The following is a 21,110-nucleotide window of genomic DNA, read 5'->3' as shown; positions in this document are numbered from 1 at the left end:
AACCAGGCGTTTTCCCACCAGAGTCGCTCCCAAACGCACCTGATGAAGGCACATGGCTCATCGTCTCATTCAGAGGACTGTCCCCTCACCAGGGATGGGCAGAGCCGCAGCACAATGAGCAGTCCCACAGCTCATGTCCCCGGTCCCCTCAGCTCCCCAACAAGCCACCTGACCACAGTGGAGAGACACCCAGCCTGGGCCCTGCCGAGTTCCACCCAGTTTCCAAGCCTCCCTGGGCCTGCTTCCCCACCTGTCGACTAAGCACACTTCCTGGCAGGGTTATCTGTGAGGATTTGAGAATGTTGGTCAAACATCTGGCCCAGTGCCTAACTTGGCAAGCAAATACGGAATGTTTTGCTATCGTTATTTTCTTCCCCACCTAGAGTCTATGTGTGGGTCAACTTAACTAGCAGCAACCTGGACAACCTCCTGAAAAACGGTCACCAGGGAAGACAGCCTGTCTGAGTGCCATTTCACAGACTTGTAAGTGGCAAGAGTTACAAACCCCAGGAGCCTGGGGAGGAGCTGATGAAGCATGCATATGGGCAGTTCTCAAATTGGGGGTCCCTGGACCACTACCTGGGGCTGAGTTAGAGGTGCAGTCTCAGGTCCCACCCCAGACCTACAGAATTGGAATCTTGAGTGAGACAGGCAGCCCTCCAGGAGGCCAGGATGCTCACTAAAGTTCGAGAACCGCTGGCCGTGACCAGGCTTTAAAAGCCCTGGCAGGCCCTTTTGGTTATTCTCTCCATGAGCCAACTGTAAGCAATGAACACAGAGCCAGAGCCCTGGCTGCCGGGGGCTGAGACCCTTAGCTGCTTCCTTCACAAAAGCATCCTGAAACATTCATTCACATTTTTCTCATCTAAATGGCAAAGGACAGGCTCATGTCACGGGAGACCACATGGAGCAAGTGTAGTGATGATTTGGAAGATTCTGAACCAGGAGTGTGAGATACCGATCTGGCTCCGAACCTCCGGAAGACTCGGTGGTCTGAGGTTGATCTGACTCACTGGGGAGTGTCAAAGCGGAGGGAGAGTGATGCAGAGCCTAGGGGGTTTACTCTGCACCTGGCGTTTTACTTTCAAACATTCGGGGATGTGATATTTTACTTTGAGGGTATGAAATACAAAAAAAAAACAATTGCTACAGCAACAGAACATGGAAACCACCCCCCAGCATTTGGGGGCTACCGTTTAATGTAGCTGTTAAAAAAACCTACCATAACCTTAGTTTCCCGATCGTACAGAGTGTCATTTTGGGTGAAGAAGCTAAAGTTTCAGGGGCTAATTCCCGACACCATACCAGGTGGGTCTGCCCTGATTCCTATGATCTGGCCTTACAANCCCAATCTGGCTCCGAACCTCCCGAAGACTCGGTGGTCTGAGGTTGATCTGACTCACTGGGGAGTGTCAAAGCAGAGGGAGAGTGATGCAGAGCCTAGGGGTTTACTCTGCACCTGGAGTTTTACTTTCAAACATTCGGGGATGTGATATTTTACTTTGAGGGTATGAACTACAAAAAAAACAATTGCTACAGCAACAGAACATGGAAACCACCCCCCAGCATTTGGGGGCTACCGTTTAATGTAGCTGTTAAAAAAACCTACCATAACCTTAGTTTCCCGATCGTACAGAGTGTCATTTTGGGTGAAGAAGCTAAAGTTTCAGGGGCTAATTCCCGACACCATACCAGGTGGGTCTGCCCTGATTCCTATGATCTGGCCTTACAAAGCTGGACGCTCGGGATACCCTCCTATTGGTGATCAGCAATGGTGAGTTTTGGCAACTGCAGGCTCCCCGTCCACGTGACAATGAGATGCCTGTAGCAAGTCCCTCCCAGGGGCGGTCCACCTCAGCAAGCTCAGTGTGGCAAGAGGTCTCGGCCCCCACCCACCCCTCCTTCCTGCTTTAACTGAAGAGAATGAAGAAGAGAACGACAAATCAGGATGAGGTAAGTACATTATCTCATTTAATTCCTTCCACAAACCCCATTTTACGCTCCCATTTTGCACAGGTGGCAGCTGAGGTTCCCAGAGGCCCGACAACCTGACCAAGGGCAGACAGAAACCAAGTCGGGTTTGAGGGGGAGCTGCCACGCTCATGCTACTTTTGTCACTTTCTTTTGTCACTCCCTACTCGGCAGCCAGGGAGCTGGTCATGCAGGAAATAATCGAGGGGCTCTGAGCCTCGAATGAGGCATCGTAACTGTCCCCCAAATCTGATGGGGCTGTAATCAAAACAAGAAAGCAAGTAGATTATTTTCTGAGGCCCTAGAGTTCCAAACCAGGGCCCATAGGTAGAAAATACAGGGCAGCCAGGACCAACTCTGGGCAGAAGCCGAACATCAAGCCCTCCCCATCACGATGGGGTCAGAGGGAACCCAGGCCGGTGGCCAGCTTCCGGTCTGGAGACTACAAACGTGTTTTTGTTGTTTTTCCTATTGTTGGGGTTTTTTGTCGTTGTTGGAGGTGTCACTATTGTTTTCGTTTTTGCCTGAAGATCCAAACAGAATCTGATAAAGTCATGACTCTGCTTTTCACCTTGGACGTAGTCCCTGAAACCACTTCATCACATATTCATATTCTTCTGGTCTGTTCATTGAAATTGGGTTTAATTTTTGGCCTCCTACTTAGAGTAAAGGAAGGACAATTGCGTGGCCCTAGAGGGGGGCTGCCAAAAAACTACTTCACACGTTCTGAAGCCATTTGCATGACTAGGCTAGTCTTGCTTCAATGTGTGTGTGTGTGTGTGTGTGTGTGTGTGTTTCTTTGCTTTGCCGTACAGGCAGGTGGAAATGAAAACCACGCTCTTGATTGCTTAACTAAAACACAACCCAGTGTGACTCACTGTGACCCCGCCCTCACTGCACCGCACCGCACCCCACCGCAGGGCTCTCTGTTTCTGGCTCAGACACGTTCTGCCGTGTCTGAATCAGCTGTGTTGCACACTCACTCTCCTGGCTTCGTGTGCCTGTACATCATTTACCTTGGGGGGGGGGGCGCCAGGAAGTTTCTGTGAGTCCTCTGAGTTGTTGTGACACGGAAAACATACGACGCAATCACGGAATTGCTCCTTAGAGGATCACTACAGAGAAAACCAAGCTCTGTGCTGACCTAGTCTTTCTTCAAATAGCTCAGAAACACCCTGGACAATTGTCCCCAAGAAATAAAAGCAGCATTTCTGGTGACCTCGCCTTAGCAGGTGGACGGTCAACAAAGACTGCATTTTAAAGAGCAGAGACCCAAACCTCCACGATGGCGCTTGGAAGCTGTCGGGCATTCACTGGACGCCAGCGCTGCAGAAATTACTTTCCAACTTTGGACTCATCTAAGTCACCTCTCAGGAGTGGTCTTAGTTTATTCAAATGCCTACCTTTTCCTCTGCTCAGGGCTCCTGGCAGTGAGCCAGGGGATGGGCCACCTGTCCCCTGGATTCTGTTTCTGGGTCCACTCCTCTCTGTTTCTCTCAAAGGCAGACTTCCGTATGTGGCCGAATGTGCCCCGTGAGCGGGGGACGCCCTGTGGTCCGACCCCCAGCCCCTGGCTGCCACATACGCAGTCCCAGCCAGAGGGAGGGCGAGGCCGAGCAGGGAGAGGAACCTGCAGGGAGAAGACACACACGTGTGGCCCAGCCTTCCCTCACCCTGACACCCCGACACCCGACACCATGGCCCATGACACCCCAATCCCACAACACAACAATACCACAACACCCTGACACCCAACGCCACAGTAACATGCGGAGAAAACAGCCCAGCAAACACAATCACTCACACCCTCTACTAGAAGAGACATAACTTTTTAACACTTCTAAGGGATGGAAGGAGCTGAGAAAAAAATAAATGAAAGAAATTACAAAGTAAGATATTAATGGATGTCACTAAAGCCCTTTTTATAATTGCAAAAACTAATCATAAACAAACAGCCATGAAAACATCAGAAGATATGACTAAGGACTCATATACTTTATCTATATAATGAATTTTCAAAGCCCATAAGAACCGAAATAACTCCCATGGGAAAAGGAGAGGGGAGTACAAATAGCAGATATATAAACTTAGGGGGGGAAACCTTCATTACCTTTTTTAAAATGTAAACAAAACCAGCTTATTTATCTATGAAATTGGTACCACTTTTATGAAGGTTGCTTTGGATGCAGGGACGTGTCCTACGGGTGGCGGAGGGGGGGGAGTTAAATTCGGGAAAGCACCTTATCCACCCATCCAAGATATGGGTCTGTGATCCCACCAGGTTCCCCTAAGGAGCAACTCGAGATTCCAACAGGAAGCAGCAGGACAGATTGTGGAGGTGTTTGTGAGTGAATAACAGAAATTCATCTTCAGTGGTTGCAGGATAGGAACAGCAGTCTCTGGGGACAGGATACATCTCTTGGTGACCCCGAAACCCAGTCACATTTGGGCGTGGCCAGCCTTCCTCTTGAACACGAGCAATTTCTTGTTTAAGTTAAAGGTGATTTCCCTGCACACAGCGTTGGCCAGACACTATTCAGTGACAGAAAGGCCAGGGGCTCAGTCTAGCTGGTGAGTGAAAAGGGATAAAACGGCCCAACTGGGGACACACACATACACATCCCAACCCCGTCCCTCACACGCCCATACTCACAGACACCCGGCAGCAAACGTGTCCAGGGGGAACATTCCAGTAGCACATCTGGCCACACCCCCACCAGATGAGGGAGACGAATTCGTTGTAAACAGAGAGAGAGAAGGAGCCAAAAAGGAAGCATTTCTGAATCTTAAAATATCTACCAAGAAGGGGCGGGGGAGAAAGAATTGTATTAATAAGAATTCTCTTGCCAAGAAGCACTTTATACCTTTCCAAGGGTTTTCATATCTCTTACTTCAAAACAAAACTTTGACCTTAAAAAGGGCAGCTGGCTTTTACTATGTCTCATCTACAGACAGATGGGTCAAATAAGCCACAAAGATGCTGAAAGTCACAGCAGGACGAGGAACGCTTAGCCCCGAGGGGGTAGATCACAGGTCTCCGGACCTCTCTGCCCAGACTCTCGCATCCTTCCCTAGCACACAGCCCGAGGAATGACAGTCCCAAAGAGGAGTCATTGCCACACTCAAGTCTATTTGCAAACAGGTCCCCACAAGAGCAATCAATGCACTACGAGATGGAATGATACAATGGAAGCCCACACTATGACAGGGAAAGGTACTGCCTGAAACTGAAGCTAAGAAGCACCAATTTAGGACAGTGCTCATTGGTCACACGGATTTATAAAGAGATTAGTGGTAAGACCAGGGCAGTGGTCTCAGCCTGTGCTGTGCCTCAGAGTTACCCGCAGAGCCTGGCAAGCTGATTCTCCCTCTTTTCCTCCCTGCAAGTGCCTGACCCAGCAAGTCTGGGGTGGGGCCTGAGAATGTGCATTTCTAACATGGTCCCAGGTGCTCCTGCTCCTAATTGGAGTGGGTGTTTAAGGGGCCTCAGGTAATCCAGCCAAACTAGGAAACAAGGCATTAGATACTTTTCTAGGTTGAACTGTGTCCCCCACAGAAATGATTCAAACTGCCCTGGCTGGTGTAGCTCAGTGGATTGAGTGCAGGCCTGCGAACCACACAATTGTGGTTCGATTCCCAGTCAGGGCACATGCTTGGGTTTCGGGCCAGTTCCCAGCAGGGGACTCATAAGAGGCAACCATACATTGATGTTTCTCTCCTTCTCTCCTTCCTTTCCTCTCTAATGATAAATAAATAAAATCTTTAATAAAATAAAAACACATTTAAAAAAAAAGAAATGATTCAAACCATATCCCCCACCATATCCCCCAGGAACTGTGCATGTGACTTTATTTGGAAATATAGTCTTTGCAGATATAATCAACTTAAGATAAGGTTATATACTAGGACAGGGTGGATCCTAACTTCATTATGACTGGTGTCCTTACACAAAGAGGGAGGTTTGGACACACAGAGACACACAGAACAGAACCCACGTGACGACAGAGGGGGAGATGGGAGCCACGGGCCTTAAACCACACTGGGTGGGGCACATTGTTCTAGGGTCCTGAAGGGAGCAAAATACGCTGCCACCAAGTGCCTACAATGATTTAGAGCAGGGGCCTGGCTCAGAGAACCAGAGATGACCCATCTGTACGGCACGGCAACCATCTAATGACCACATCTGTGTTCTTCTTGTGAAGTATTCGCCCCACCTTTGAAGTCCAGGCCCCTAACCTATCCCTTAGCCCAAGAGGGCATAGAAGCCTGAACTGCCCGACTTGTCCTTGGGTCTCCCAATTGTATGGGGCTCCCATACATAGGAAATTAAAGATTTGCTTTTCTTTTTTTTAACCTGCTTTGTGTCCATTGAACCATTGAACCAGACCAGTCAAAGAACCTAGGAGGGTGGCAAGAAAACTTTTCTCTCCCCAACCATCCCTAGGAAAGGAAGCACAGTAGGTGAGCGTGAAATATGCAGATAGGAATTGTTAGGGACTGTAACTGGGTCTGTAACCATCACACCCAAATTTTCTCTAGAATCTCAACACCCTGGTGTTACATATTTTTCTTCCCAGGAACCCACACTAAGACTGTTTGTTGAAATTTTACAACATTCTACAGAAAGCACACTGTGCAGTTTTTTGCAATATGGTCTGCTCTGGCCAGTGTTTTTCCCTCTCTCTGCAATACTGGGCTCATTTGGCAGTGGGGCGGGGGCTTATTTTCTATGGTCTCCATGTGTTAGCTGCCTGTCCTCCCACTCCAGATGAGTCAAGTCTGCCCAAATAGCTTCCTCCTGCGAATGCTGAGCTGCTTACCCCACATCTGTAGGGGAAATATTGGCAACTCCATCAAAAAACTTTAAGGAATAGCTGACAAATCCCTTCCAGATGGGAAGCTCTCCCCCTGGGCCGAGGCCTTTCCGTTTCTGTCTGCTGCCTCTGTGCAGAAGCCGGCGCAGTGCCTTGGCAGTGGAGGCTGAAGCAGACCCGCCAAGGCAGCTCTGCTCGCCCTGACCCTTTTTCCAGTTCTTCAGAGAATCATCAAAATATCTTTGTAAAAGAGAACAAATTGGTGGTCACCAGACTGGAGGGGGTTGGAGGATGGGCGAGAAAGCTGCAAGGGATTAAGAAGTACAAGTTGCTGGTTATTAAAATAGTCATGGGAACGTAGTGTACAGCATAATGAATATAGTTGACAACATAAACCCTGGCTGGTGTGGCTCAGTGGATTGATTGAGTGCTGGCCTCGAACTAAAGAATCACCGGTTCGATTCCCAGTCAGGGCACATGCCTGGGGTTGCAGGCCAGGCCTCCAGTTGGGGGCATGCAAAAGGCAACCACACATCAATGTTTCTCTCCCTCTCTTTCTCCCTTCCCTTCTCTCTAAAAATAAATAAATAAAATCTTTTGAAAAACATAAAAACTATGTATGATGTCAGGTAGGTACTAGACTTATCAGGGTGATCACATCATAAGCTATATAAATATCTAATCACTATGTTGTACACCTAAAACTGATATAATATTGTATATCAACTGTATTTGAAAAGTAAACTAAAAACATATCTTTGTAATGATAGTTTCTAACCTCCCATTTTATTCTAATGTCAACTCTAATAAGCTTAGCACTGAGGACACTAGGCTAATTGATTAATCTCTTAAATAATATTAAACGTTAACTCAGATTTAGGGAGTCATTTATTCACTTGAAATGCTAATTTAATAGCAACTCCGCAAATTCATCTTTGTTGCTAGGATATTTATGACTTATTCAACAAGAATTGAAATTGATATTTGGTTTGTAACAACTGGCTTTCTTTTTAACAGCACATAAAAATTTGCCCAGATAACTAGATCATATACCCCAAGCTCTAAGAGAAAATCATAAATTCAGAGGACAATTTAAGGTTATTGGAAACTCACTGCAAAAGACACACTTAAAAGAGGACTTTTAATAATGTGAGCGACGTTGTGATATAACCAGGGATCCATATTTGGTCTTCACCCTGGTCTTTATCCCCAGCTCCTGGTACAGAGCTTGAAAAGCCCTTGGAATTTCCTGAGTACTGGGGATCAGAGGAACATCTGTTGCTACTCATAATGCGCCTTCCACCAAGCTTGAGTTTATGCTAATGAGCTGACTCCTGGAGGATGGAGGCTGGTGGCCTAAAGAACCAACCATATGATTATGGGGGTGGGACTTTCAGCCCCATCCCTCACCTCTGGGGAGGAGAGAGGAACTGTGGATTGAATCAGTCCCCAGTGGCCAGTGATTTAATCAATTGTGCCCAATGGAAACTCCATGAAAACCTTAAGCAAAGGAGTTCAGAGAGCTTCCATGTCGAGCACACTGAGAGGGAGTGCCCCGTCCCACGCACCTTGTCCTGTCCATTTCTCCCACTTGGCTTTCCTGAGTTTTGTCCTGGATAATAAGCCCATGATAATAAGGAGAGTAAACCCTGAGTTCTGCAAGCCCTTAGAAGAAATTGTCAAAGGCAAGGTGGGTGTCCCAGGCACCACTGACTTGCAACCGCGTTGGAAGAGGGGGGTAACCTTGGGACCCACTCCTTCTAGCTGGCATCTGAGACTTTAACCTTCTGGGTCAGCACTACCTCCATAATGTGAGAGTGAAACCCACACCTTTGGTATCAGAAGGGTTCTGTGTGCAGAGAAACAAAACAGTGTCTTCCTTTTAATAAGTCACATTACTTCTTCTTTGGATAACCAGAATAAATGCAAAAGACACTAGTCATAACAATTTTAGGTTTCAAAGCTTGTCCTTTGAAGTTTTTGGAAGAGTTAGAGGAAATCAAACCAGTTTCCATGTGGACTAAAATGTATCTGTTCTATGTGGTTAAGGTCCAAAGTGATGGTTAAGGTCACAGGGAGCTAGACCCAGACTGAAGGTCCTTGTCTACTCCTCTCTGTACAGAGGAAGAGGAGGGAGTATAGGGAGATTAAGTGACTTGCCCAGGATCACATAGCTGAGAGGTGACAACTGGGACCAAAGCTGGGCGCTTACCACTAATCCATTGCCACACTGGCCACACACAATCCTAGTTCAGCGGGGCATTCTGGGTGTGGCCGCTGGCAGATCCCCATGGACCACAGCCCAGGATGCTGGCAATAGGGAGACTAGACACCACCCACGTCCTTTCTTCAAGCCCACCAGGCAGCTGACTGTGCAAGAAGATGGTTTAAGTTTACTATTTTGCTGCACAAAGATGCAGCTCCTTCCTGTCTTCCTCCTCCTTCCTCCGTTCTCCTTTCCAATGTCACCACCCCCATGCCCTCACCTCTCAACACTCCGTTAGTCTCAGCTTATTGCATGTATCACCATGAGAGGTGGGTTTGGTCCTCGAAGAGGGGCCTTTCTTGGCTCCGAGGAGTTGGGGTTTTTCAAACTTTGTGCAGAGACAGTCACCTCACTAGGTGTTCTTTTGGACCTACCCAGCTGAGACAGCGCAGTCACATCGTCTTCCGCACAAGAGTCTGGGACACACACGGCCACGCTGTAGTCAGCTGTGTCCTGGGAAACGCAAGACCACACCATTCTTTAATGTTAGTGATCACGGACGATACACAGGACGGTTTCTCAGGAAGTAACGCCATGTGGCTGCACTGCCCAGGAGTTAAGCACACTGGGAAGGGGGAGGGGCAGGGGAAGGTATTAAAAGAGGAAACGTTTGCTGACTTTTTTGGAGATGGTTTTCGCATAACAGAGTACTTCCGGTGAATTTACAGAACATCAGATGCACTCATATTTCAATAAAAATATGCTCCAAAGCTTAACATAGCTGACTATTGAAGAAAGCGCTCCCTGGTGTGGGAAGTCTGCCCCAGGGCTTCTCCCACACAAAAAGTTAACTCTCCTGGACTTTTCAGCAATGGTTTTCAGCAATACAGCAATATTGCCATTTCCTCCTAGCAGGACAAAAAGTATCAAAGAAAGATTCTACTAATAAATCAAACCCATATTAGCATGCCTGCCCCAATAAAGCAAAGATCAAATTCTAAAGAAGGATGTCTGGGACGCCTCTAAACATATAACTTGCAAGATGTGTGTAGGCCTGACCTTTTGCTCTGAGACCAAAGCCATTCTTCTGCTTTGCAAATAGAATGTGACATTTGTGCACACCGATTATACCCTGAAGCGATCCTCATAACTCTCTGGGGGACAAATGCCACTGGGTGGTAATCTTCCTTCATTAGAGCATTTTGTGCCATTACTGTCAGAGAGCTTGGGCTTTTTATTATCTTATACTATTGCGATTAGCCAACCAGCACTGTTGTGACGTGCACACAATCTATCTTTATATTTAACAGGGGGCTGTGCTTTTACTAGTTTTTTTCCCCCCTCAGCAGTAAAAGAAGTAACATGCTTTGAAGACAGTGAGCCCTGTGACTTCAGACAACTGATTTAGTGATGTAGTCATAAAAGCCCCAGCCCATCTGCTTGGATAACCTCAAATTCCTGTCCTGCAGCTCTGTGTCTGGGTCAGGATTACGGGTAACAGGAAGACCACCCTCCCTTTGATATTTCAAAACCTGATGGTAAGTCAGAAGTTTATGCCCCCAGGGACATTGGCTGGGACTTGACCTTGGATTCCCCACGAAGGTCCTTTAGAGGTCTTGCCCCACATGATACCGCAGGAGGAACCTCGGAAGGCCTCATGTGGTTTGTGAATTTCCATTGCCTGCCACAAAGTCCCACACTCAGAACACGCAAGCAAATCTCTGCCACTGTTTAAAACTTAGTTTTAACATTCTGTAAAACATCTCAATAGTGTTGTTTTTAATGAAGAAAAGCAATCAGTGGAGTCCTAATGGGTTCCGTATGATGAGGTTTGGTTGTCCCTCGAGAGCGTGTGTGCGGGACCCCAGACTCACCTGCTGGATGTGAAGCCTGCAGTACTGCCCCCGGAAGCTCCCTGAGGGCGCGCGAGTGGAGAGGCACTCGCTGTAAGATCCCAGCCTGTCCATGTTTCCGCCGAGGACATTGCTCCCAAGTTTCCCAACGGAGTCGTACACTGAATTTCAAAGCAGGAGAAGTGGGAAAAGTTAGCTTTCTTGTGTCACTTTCCAATGAATTTATAGGTTCCACTATTGAAACCTATCCAAGTTAAACAACCGAAAAGGAGGCAGACACGCCACTCTCTGATGCTGCTCTCCGGGCCTGCACCCTGCAGCCCCAGCCCCTCTCAGTGCTGGGGGAGAGTATGGTGCATGCTCCCGTGTCGTTCGACGTGTACCGTCTCATTTGCAGGTGTCCCCGTTGTGGTGCATTTTTAATGTATCTGCCTGAGTTTGTGCCTCAGCTCCCCTGGGTCTGCATGTGCCATTCAGTGAGACATTTGTGCTGCTAATGGTGCTGCTGGGCTCCTCCGGTCCAGATTCCAACTGCTGTATAATCACCCGTCACCATCTTAGACTCAGCTGTGTGTCCCCAGGTGAACGACACATGGATGGTCTGGGTCACAAGGGACACAAACACTGGGTAGATCCCACCAGACTGCACCCTAGAAGGACTGCCCGTAGGATGCAGGCTCAGATCTCTTCTTTGCGTGGTCTAGCTTTCTCATTTTTTGGCAGTCAATGGATATAAAAGAATATGCAACTGTTTTTATTTTCATTTCCCTAATTCCAATCAAGCCACAATATCTTTGTCAGTTAGCCGTTTAAGTTTTATCTTCTGTAAAATACCACTTTGTATCTTTTGCCCGTTTTTTAGTGCTTCTCTTTTTGATTTGCAAGAGCTCCTTATTTAGTATATTGGTCCTTGTCTACCTGACTCATCGGAAATATTTACTCTCAGTCCGTTTTCTGGCAGTTCTTTATCTGTGGCATCCTTCCTTGGACAGAAATCCATTCTTTTGTGCTTGCATTTTTGGTCTAGTCTTCGAACAATCTTTGTTCCAGTCAAGACTGCCCACATAACTCACAGGGCCAGTGCCAAATGAAAACGCAGGGCCTCTGGTTTTAAAATTATTAAGAGTTTTAAGATGGGGCCAGCAAATCGCACTTCACGCAAGCTTGGGGCCCTTTAAAGGGTGTGTGCCACAGGACTGCAAAGGCCACGGGTCTGGGAAGCCAGTCCTGGCTCTAACACCATGTGGCTTTGTTACCGTGGAGTGTTCTGCCTTATGCCTGTTCTTCCCCCCAAAAGAGGAGCTGATTAGTTGTGGACCATTAAACCACTCATACAAATTTCAAAAAATTATATTCAGAACATTTTCAAAAATTTCAGAAAAAGTTTGCTGAGCTCCTCAAAACATCCAGCTAGAATATTGACTGATATTGCTTCAAATTTATAAATTATATGGCCAGGGATTGACATCATTTTTGTATTAAGCCACATCGGATATCATGCAGTTTACTCAAATATTTTGTGCCCTTATTTATAATATTACATTTTCCCTTGGTAACCTCAAAACAGGTTCCATGACAATTCCTACATAATGAATAGTTGGCTATTTTCCTTGGTGTTTCATTTTTTATTATGTTTGCCAACTGATTGTTGCTGCTATGGAAAAACACTATTGATTTTTGTAATTTGTTCTGGTATCTGGCAAATTCACTGAACTTTCTTATTAGTTCTGCGCTCATTTCTGCCTCTCTAATCCTTATATTCCTTTTTTTTTCTTTTCTTGCCCTATCATCACAGAAGCTGACGTGGTCCCTTAAGGCTGGTTTCTGGCGCTGCTCCCACCTCCCCCTCCCCTCACTGTGACAAGTCATCAACCGTCCCCCAGGACGAGTGATTGAGTCAAAGCCCAAAGCACAGCCCAGCCTTCGTTCGCCTGATGGTGGGCCCCTGAGAGGCTGCGGGATGGCCCCCACCTTGGGGACTGCCTGGAATGACTGTCCTCAGCCTCACAGGTCTCTGGTCCTCGTCTCCATCCTCGAGCTGCCCACAGTTGGCTGATAAACTCTGCTTCTTGCTGAAGCTGATGTTCCCAGGGACCAGCCATGCAAACCCTCAGAACCTGCCCCGGGAAACACATGTGTGCACACCGCAGGGGGCTTGCGGCAGCGGTGATGCTTGACATGGCAAAAAACTGGAAACAAGCTATCAGGTTGAATCACACAGAAATTCCACTTTATGGGACGAAAACAGTTTAATGTAGGCAATTAGTACAGCCGAGGGAAGTGCTCCAAGACATATTATTATGTAAAAAATAAAAAAGTTTAAGAACAGCCCTGGCTGATGTAGCTCAGTGGATTGAGCACAGGCCTGCAAACCAAAGGGTTGCTGGTTCAATTCCCAGTCAGGGCACATGCCTGAGTTGCAGGCCTGGTCCCCAGTAGGGGGCCTCTGAGAGGCAATCACACATTGATGTTTCTCTCCCTGTCTTTCTCCTTCCTTTCCCCCTCTCTAAAAATAAATAAATAAAATCTTTTTTAAAAGTTTAAGAACAATAAATATATTTTTCAATTTTACAAAACAAAATAATAACTTCTAGCTGATAGATACGCACAAAAATTCAAGGAGAAAGTTCCAGAAAGTTCTAGAAACAGATACACCCACTGACAACTGCTATTACCCAGGGAAGGGACTGAGAAACAGATAAGGGAGCAGAAAGATGAGCTCTGCCTCTATTGTTCTGATTCCTTTACAATGAGAATAGCTCCACACATTATTTAGTGAATATAATAGAGGAGCCCCCCCCCCCATCCATAGGGGGACGTGTTACAAGACTTTCCCACTCCCAATGGATTCCTTAAACTGGAGATAGTACCAAACCCTATCTATAGCACTGTGGTTTTTTCCTGCATATGCACATATATGATAAAGTTTAATTTATAAATTAGGCACAGCAAGAGGTTACGAGCATTAACTCATAACAAAACAGAACAACTGTAACAATACACTGCAATACAAGTTATGTGAGTGCGGTCTCTCTTTCAAAATATCTGACTGTGCTGTTCTCTCTCTGTCACTGAAGGAGGCACTTCCTGGCTTCTCTCTGGCATACCCACGCTGCCAGCATCACTATTATTGCACTTTGAAGCCTCATTAAGTCAGACGAGGGTGACTTGAACTCAAACACCGAGATGCCACAAGAGTTGATCTGATAACCTGGTGAACCTAGTAGGCAACTAAGGGGAGGGAGTGTTCACAGCGTCCAGTGTGGAGACGCCACTGGACGAAGGGATGAGAGGCCTCCTGGGTGGGATGGGGCAGGATCTCAGGAGATTTCACCATGTTAACTCAAAATGGGCCAGAATTAAAACTTATGAGTTATGCATTTCTGGAAGTTTTCCACTTAATATCCTGTAGCCAAGGTTGACCGTAGGTGACTGAGACCACGGAAAGCAGAATGAAGGGTGAGGAGAGACCACCACAGTCAACAACGTGAAGCACAAACAGCTGGGACACGGCCCCCTCTCTCACTGACACTGTCCGCGCTGCTTTCACAATCTGCGTGGGGCTCAGAGACGCTGCAAGTCGGTTCTTGGTCACCGCAATAAAGCAAGCGTCGCCATAGAGCGAGTCATGGTCTGTCGGCCGGTAGAAGGGCTGGCCTGCACTGTGTAAAAACTGCGACGTCTGTGAAGCACCACAAAGCCAAAAGCAACAAAACGAGGTGCACCTGTAAGGGATCGAGCAGTTTCAACAGAGGCTGTGTGGCCCACCAAAGCGAAGATTCACTCTCGGGTCTCTTAGGAAGCCTTTGCGGACCTCTTTGCCTAGAGCTGATTCTCTACCCTGGGCACACATTAGAATCACCTGGGGCATATTTTAAAAATCTGAGTGCCTAGGCCCCACCCTTTCAAAGGGTGACTGAGTTGGTCTGGGTGGGGCTTGGGCATGAATTGCTTTTCAAAATCTCCCCGTGATCCTATGCGCAGCCAGGCTTGGCAGCTGTGATCTTGTGGATTAATGCCAGACTCCTGAGCATCGTTTCAAAGGTCCTTCGTGGCCAGACCTATTTCTCCAGTCTCATCTTCCCACCCCCACACCCGTTTCCTCTGCTCCTTGGACAGGACACACCAGGCCCTCATTTGTCTGTCCTCATGCCTGGAAAATGCTGACTCATCCTCTGACTCGGGGCCAAAGGACACGCGTCCCCAGGAAACATTCCAGAGCCTTGCTCAGTGTATCACCCCAAAAGGCATGTGATTGTTCACCAGTCTGTCTCCCGTGTGAGAGAGGAGCCGTGTCTTCATCAATGGGTATCTCAGAAGGGCTCAGTAACCATTTGCTGAATTGAACTCAACTTCGAAAAAAATTAAGTTCCAGTACCCTAAGTCCAATTCCTCGAGTGTAGGTTGAGGTCTTCTCCGTGACAAGATAAACAATTTTGAAAGCTGGGTGTACTTATTACAAATAGACTACATGATTGGCAAATTCCCTTCTCCATTACTGTCTGAGCACCCCAGCTCTGCAGCCTGGAATTTAAGGATCTGGAACTCTAAGAGCTGAAGGAGATAAAATCAAGAGGGGGTCAATACTGAGCTTGTCTTCACCCTTGTAGGTAAAATTGAAGGATGAATACAGAGGGGCACTCGATTCTCACTTGAGAAGATTAAATTCTAGTTGTCTTGCCTGTTGGTGTTTTGCTTTGTGAACTGGTTTTCTTGGATCGGATTTATGGATATTTTGTATGCTATGCAACTTTTCAATTACATTAGCTTCCTTTCTGATTAAAAACGCAAGTGGACAGGTTGCCCTTTTCCTGTCTTATCCTTAATTAGTTTCTGTCAAGGACCTGAGCCGCCTGGCCGTGGGCACCAGCCAAATCATAACCCACTGTGACTCTCCCGGAGGGAGGGGCAGGGTAAACTCATGACTAGTCTCACCTGCTCCTTCCAATCGCAGGGCAGCTGTTCCAAGTTTTCATTAGGAAAAGATTAAAAGCAACTTGTTTCATTTCTGTTGGGCTAATTGGCAGACACGTTTGCTTTCTCACACGATGGCAATGATATACAGGTATTAAAAGGCAGAGTTGATTCATTTGGGGGTTTGACTGGAGGGAAGCAAGACCTTGGCCAATGAGGGGTCTTCAATGTTAAAATATGGATGACGAGTACCACGAAGGTGAAGACTGCAGAAGCCTCTGCAATGCCAAGCTACAGACAGGTCCTGAAAGTGACAATTATCTTCAGCATTAACGGCAAACACACGGATCACTGTGTTATACTGGAGAGCTTTAAAAACGCAAATTGAGTTGTTTTTGCCCTGTGGTTGATGATACAGAGGACACGCGCACACACACATACAATGCTGACCCTCTGTTGCCAGAGGACCCCTTGCTGGCAAGAAAATGAGCAGAATGTGCCAACGACTTGATCTGCCACTTCCTGAAGCCCTGATCTTTGCACACACCTCCTGAAAACACCCCTTGTGTCTGGTCAACCCTTCACCCTGGGCTTGCAGAACAAAGACAGCACGCGTCTTCGTTTTCTGTGACTGCTATGACAAATGTCCACCAACTTGGTGGCTTTAAACCACAGAAACCCAGTATCACTGGACTGAAATCAGGCTGCCACCTGGGCTGCACTTCCCGGGGCTCGAGGGTGAATCTGCCCTTTGTCTCTTCCAGCTTCCAGGGGCGCTGGTGTGGCCACCCTTGGCTTGTGGCCACATCCCTCCAATTTCTGCTTCTGAGGTCCCATCCCCTGGTCCTCTGTGTCTCAAGTCTCCCTCCTCCTCCCTCTTGGAAGAATATATGCAACTGCCTTTAGGGCCTAGCTGGGTGATCCAGGGTATTGTCCCCACCTCAAATTCTTTAGCTTCATTACATCTGTAAAGATCCCATTTCTGTAGAAGGCAGCAGTCACAGGTCCCAGGAGTTAGAAAGTGGATGTCTTTTTTGGCAAGGAGGGGGGTGCTTATTTCAGCCTGCTACAGCAAGGATATCAGAATTCTGGTTAGCCCAGAAATTCTGGGGGGGGGGCACTGTGTCCCCCTTTCTCTGGAACAAGATTCCTTTGGTTTCAGCCACTTTTCTGTGCCCAGCTCCAGCACCTGGGGGGCTGGACAGGCCTGTTGACTGATGGGAAAATAGGCAACTTCTGAGAAGACAAATCAAGTGTCAATTAAGAGTCCTCCACTGATGACCAGAGAAAGACAAAGGCTCAGCTGTGGACAGTGGCCAGCTAACCCTGTGAGAGGCTCCCTGGAAATGCCTCCCATAACAGGGGCATCCACCCCAGGCCTGGGCTCCTGGGATGGAAAAGGAGACACCCGGACAAAAGGCATGGAATAATCTTTCCAGGAGATAAACAATAACACCCAAGAAAGTAGGATCAGGGAGAAGGGACCTGAAGGGTTAAGAAAATTTTGCAGTGAGCCCTAGCTGGTGTGGCCCAGTGGACTCAGTGCTGGCCAGTGAACCAAAAGGTCACTGGTTCAATTCCCAGTCAGGGCACATGCCTGGGTTGCAGGCCAGGTCCCCAGTTGGGGGGTGTATGAGAGGAAACTGATCTATTTATCTCACCCACATTGATGTTTCTCTCCCTCTCTCCCTCCTTTCCCCTCGCTCTAAAAATAAATAAATAAAATCTTAAAAAAAAAGAAAATTGCACAATAAGAGCAGATGCCTGGGAAGATGTCAGGATGTTATGAGGCTTGAGGAAACAGGAAATTAAGAACCCTGCAGGCTGCTTGGGAACCAGAGGCCCCCTCCCCCCGCTTCATTTGTCCCTGAGGAATAAAGTGCAGGAAAAGGCAGAAATCACATGAAACCACGAGGATCCCAGTATGGCGAGCTCAGTGTTAAGTCCACAGAAACAGCTTCATCCTGCAAGGCCCGTACTGTGGACAGTGTCACAAGTGGGTCTGGCTGGTCTTTAAGAAACGGCTGTGGGGACATGTGATCCATCTCAAGAGAAAGGAGTTCCAGGACCCAAGACTGCTTTGTCTTTTTGTTTCCATCTCGGATCAGAAATGCCCGTGTGTTGGTCTGTGTCTAAGACGCCGCAGCTCTCTGTGTTGGTTTCCTGGGGCTGTCCTAACACACTTCCACACACAGGGTGGTTTGGAAAAACAGAACTCTCGTCCCACAGTTCTGGAGACCAGACGTCTGCAGTCAGGAGGCCAGCAGGATTGGTTCCTTCCGGAGGCTCCGTGTCAGGCTCCGTCCCATGCCCATGCGTAACTGCTGTTGGGGCGAGAGATCCTTGACTCTCCTGGGCTTTCTTTTCCCCAGTTTAGAGACGAATCACTCCAGTCTCTGCCTCTGTCATTACATGGCACTCTTGTGAATGTCTCTATGTCCCTCTTATAGGGACACCAGTCATTGGATTAGGGCACTCCTTAATCCAATCTGACCTTCTCTTAATTTGACTGGGTCTGCAAAGACTCTGTCTCCAAAGTAGGCCACGCCCACTAGCACCAGGGCTAGGATTTTGCTGTTTCTATTTAGAGGCCCCAGTTCAAGCCATGGCACTCTCCCCACAGGTCTCCTTACAGGGCTGCTGTCGGCTTGCGAGGCAGGAATGCGGGAGCCCGGGGCCTGGCGCGAGGCAGCCGTTGTGTGTTTGCAGAAGGCATGGAACCCTCACAGAGAGATGAGGTTCCTGGGGGACTGAAGGCAGGGAACACCAACTGCAGTTCCCTTCTGCAAGGCCAAACTCCTCTCCCTGAACTTCCTGGACCTTCTCTTTCCACCTTTACCCTCAGGGCCCCACCCACTGTTAGAGATCCTGCTTCTCATCATCTCGGGTGCTTTGGACTGTGGATGGAGATTCAAAACAGTATGCAATATTTAAGATTGACAAAGCATAAAGAAAAAATATAAGAGACATCTATGTTTAAAATATAAAGCTTGAGCCCTAGCCAGTGTGGCTCAGTTGGTTGGAGCGTCATCCCATAACTGACAGGCTGTGGGTTCCATCCCCAACCCAGGCCTGTATGGGAGACAACCAATCGATGCTTCTCTCTCACATCAATGTCTCTCTCTCACCCTTCCCCTTTCTCTAAGAGCAATGAAAAACATGTCCTCGGGTGAGGATGAAGAAACAAAATAAAATTCAGCCCGTCATTTGAAATCTGATGTGTCCCTGGCTGCCTCCCCACCCTAAGCACCGCCTACTGCAAGGCAACCTCCAGCTAAACTGGGGGGTTTTCATTCCCAGGCATCCCTTCCCATCAGTAGTTTATACTTGTCTCCCTAAGCACTACAGCACCTTCATTTGCATTTTTGAAGACAGATGTATTGCACGTACTCTCCTACAACGTTTTTTCTTGGTGTTCTTTCTGTGCATTCCAGCCGTGTTGATACATGTAGCCCTGCCTTGTTCCTTTTGCGGCTGCTGCTTTTGCTTTGTTTCTCTCATTTCTCGTTTTAGGCAGTGATGGAAAGTACAGGCCAGGGGACAGATGACCTGGGCTCCAATCCTGGCGTTCATTTCAGGCAAAATCCTTTACATCTCTGTGGCTCGTTTTTCTCATTTATAAAATAGAGATGATAAAAACACCCTTCCCATGGGGCATGGGGGTTGGAACCAAATGAGAAAACTCCTGCCTGGGGAACGGTGCCTGTCGTGAGAAAGCACTCTTTAGAGACCGACTCATTACTTTTCCATCCACAGGAAAACCATGCTGAGAACAAAGGTCAGAACCACGCACTGGGCTCAGAAATCAGGCACAATGTCAAAGCAAGGATGTCGAGGGTTTTCTACATGCTAGAATGAAAATCAGTGTAAGAGCTGGAGGTTGCAGTGCCATCTGTTAAGTTAGGCAATTGTCCTCTATTCCATTTGTGTAAATCACTCAGTTCTTCCTCGGACCATTCATCTGAAGGAACTTTCCTTAACTAAAAAAATGAAGACTTTCCATTTTCAGGCCTCTACAGATGGAACAGGGCTAGAGGAACTTTCAAGGCACATAAAGTGCTACCACATAAAGCCGTGGCTGAGGACGGCACCACGTGCCGGCTCCTCGTCACCACGGGTCCCAGCCAGTCATTGTTCCATCTGGATTTTCTTGGCCGGCTTATTTGGCCTGGGCGTGTCAGAATGTCCCCTGTAAATATCATCAAGTGCTGCGGAAACACAAAATCAGTTCCAGCAGGAGACTTGAAAATGGCTATTGCATCAGTTGGATTCACCTTTCCCCGCCATTTCATTAAATTGCAGGACATCTAATCTAATCCAGTGTCGAACAGCAACTGCTTCCAACCAGTAGGAAATCCAAGCTTTTGTCTATCTGTATGATGTATATCGATGCTACTGGGTGTATTCCAATACAAAATAAATGTGTCCAAAATGGAAAAGGAAATTGCGATGATCGATTTTATGGCTTTGGAAAGAGCGAGTTGTCACCTTTTTCCTTGTTAGTGGTTTCCATCCACGATGACTCACTCACCCACGAAGTCACCCCCCTGAAAGCGAGTCTGATTTCCTGACCCCTTCTGGCAGGAAGGTACATGTCCCTTTAGCTAAGAGAACAATTTTGGGAAAACGACAAGAATAAATAAATACGGCAGCCTGATGTCTATCCTTATCACACATGAAGAGGTCTGGTGACCTTAAACTTCTTCCAGCCTGAACCAGTCTATTCACCAACACATGCCTCAGAATTTACTATCAGACACGTAACAGATAAGACTTGCTCCCTGAATAATTCAATCTCAAAGCTAAATGTCTAGAAAAAGAAATAAAGCAAGCTCTCTCATACAACACTGAAAGGTTATCAACTTCGATAATAATAGCAGCAGCATACACTTCATAACCCTTTTTATCTTATTAAGAAGCTGGTCTTCATGAGATTCCTTCTGGCTAGAATTGATACCACTTCCTCATTGCCTTCTGTGAGAAAAATCCCTCTTCCTGCCTTGATTCCTGGCGCAGTTTGGGAACTGAGGCTCGTCTTATGTTCCCCATTTGGTTCTGTGCTTTTAATTCTCAAGAGTTTTTCTAGAATGCCCCAGCACGAACCTCAGCCTGCCCTGCGCTCACCCACCAAACGGAAAACCTACTTACTTCTCAGAGCGTATTCTTTGGGCTCCACTGAATTCAGATCAGAAAGGAACTCATCAGTGTCTTGCATGCACTTGAGGGAAATGTTTCTTGCAGGAACAACAAAGGGCAATTGAAACTGAAAAGAAAGCAAACAAAATAGTAAAGTCGGGACCATCATTGTCCCTTCACTCGTCCGGATGAACTCCCCTCCCAAAGATCCTCATA

The 21,110-nt window shown here is 47.3% G+C and overlaps 1 protein-coding gene across 1 annotated transcript in view; it reads right to left on the bottom strand.

Annotated features, from left to right (window-relative positions):
• LOC118980237 (O-acyltransferase like protein) overlaps nucleotides 1-21,110 on the bottom strand; it is a 45,376-nt gene that overhangs the window by 21,428 nt on the left and 2,838 nt on the right. Inside the window, exons 2-6 of the mRNA XM_037036746.1 lie at nucleotides 20,907-21,021; nucleotides 10,866-11,005; nucleotides 9,426-9,504; nucleotides 4,625-4,766; nucleotides 3,375-3,601 (exon numbers count right to left, since the gene is read on the bottom strand). Coding sequence (XP_036892641.1) covers nucleotides 3,375-3,601; nucleotides 4,625-4,766; nucleotides 9,426-9,504; nucleotides 10,866-11,005; nucleotides 20,907-21,021 — 703 coding nt within the window. The remainder of the gene's footprint in view (nucleotides 1-3,374; nucleotides 3,602-4,624; nucleotides 4,767-9,425; nucleotides 9,505-10,865; nucleotides 11,006-20,906; nucleotides 21,022-21,110) is intronic.

The sequence above is a fragment of the Sturnira hondurensis genome, unplaced genomic scaffold (assembly GCF_014824575.4).
Source record: "Sturnira hondurensis isolate 20B ecotype Veracruz unplaced genomic scaffold, ASM1482457v3 Scaffold0001872, whole genome shotgun sequence".
NCBI lineage: Eukaryota > Metazoa > Chordata > Mammalia > Chiroptera > Phyllostomidae > Sturnira > Sturnira hondurensis.
Note: the sequence above shows the minus strand (reverse complement) of the source record. Positions and strands in the feature narration are given on the sequence as shown.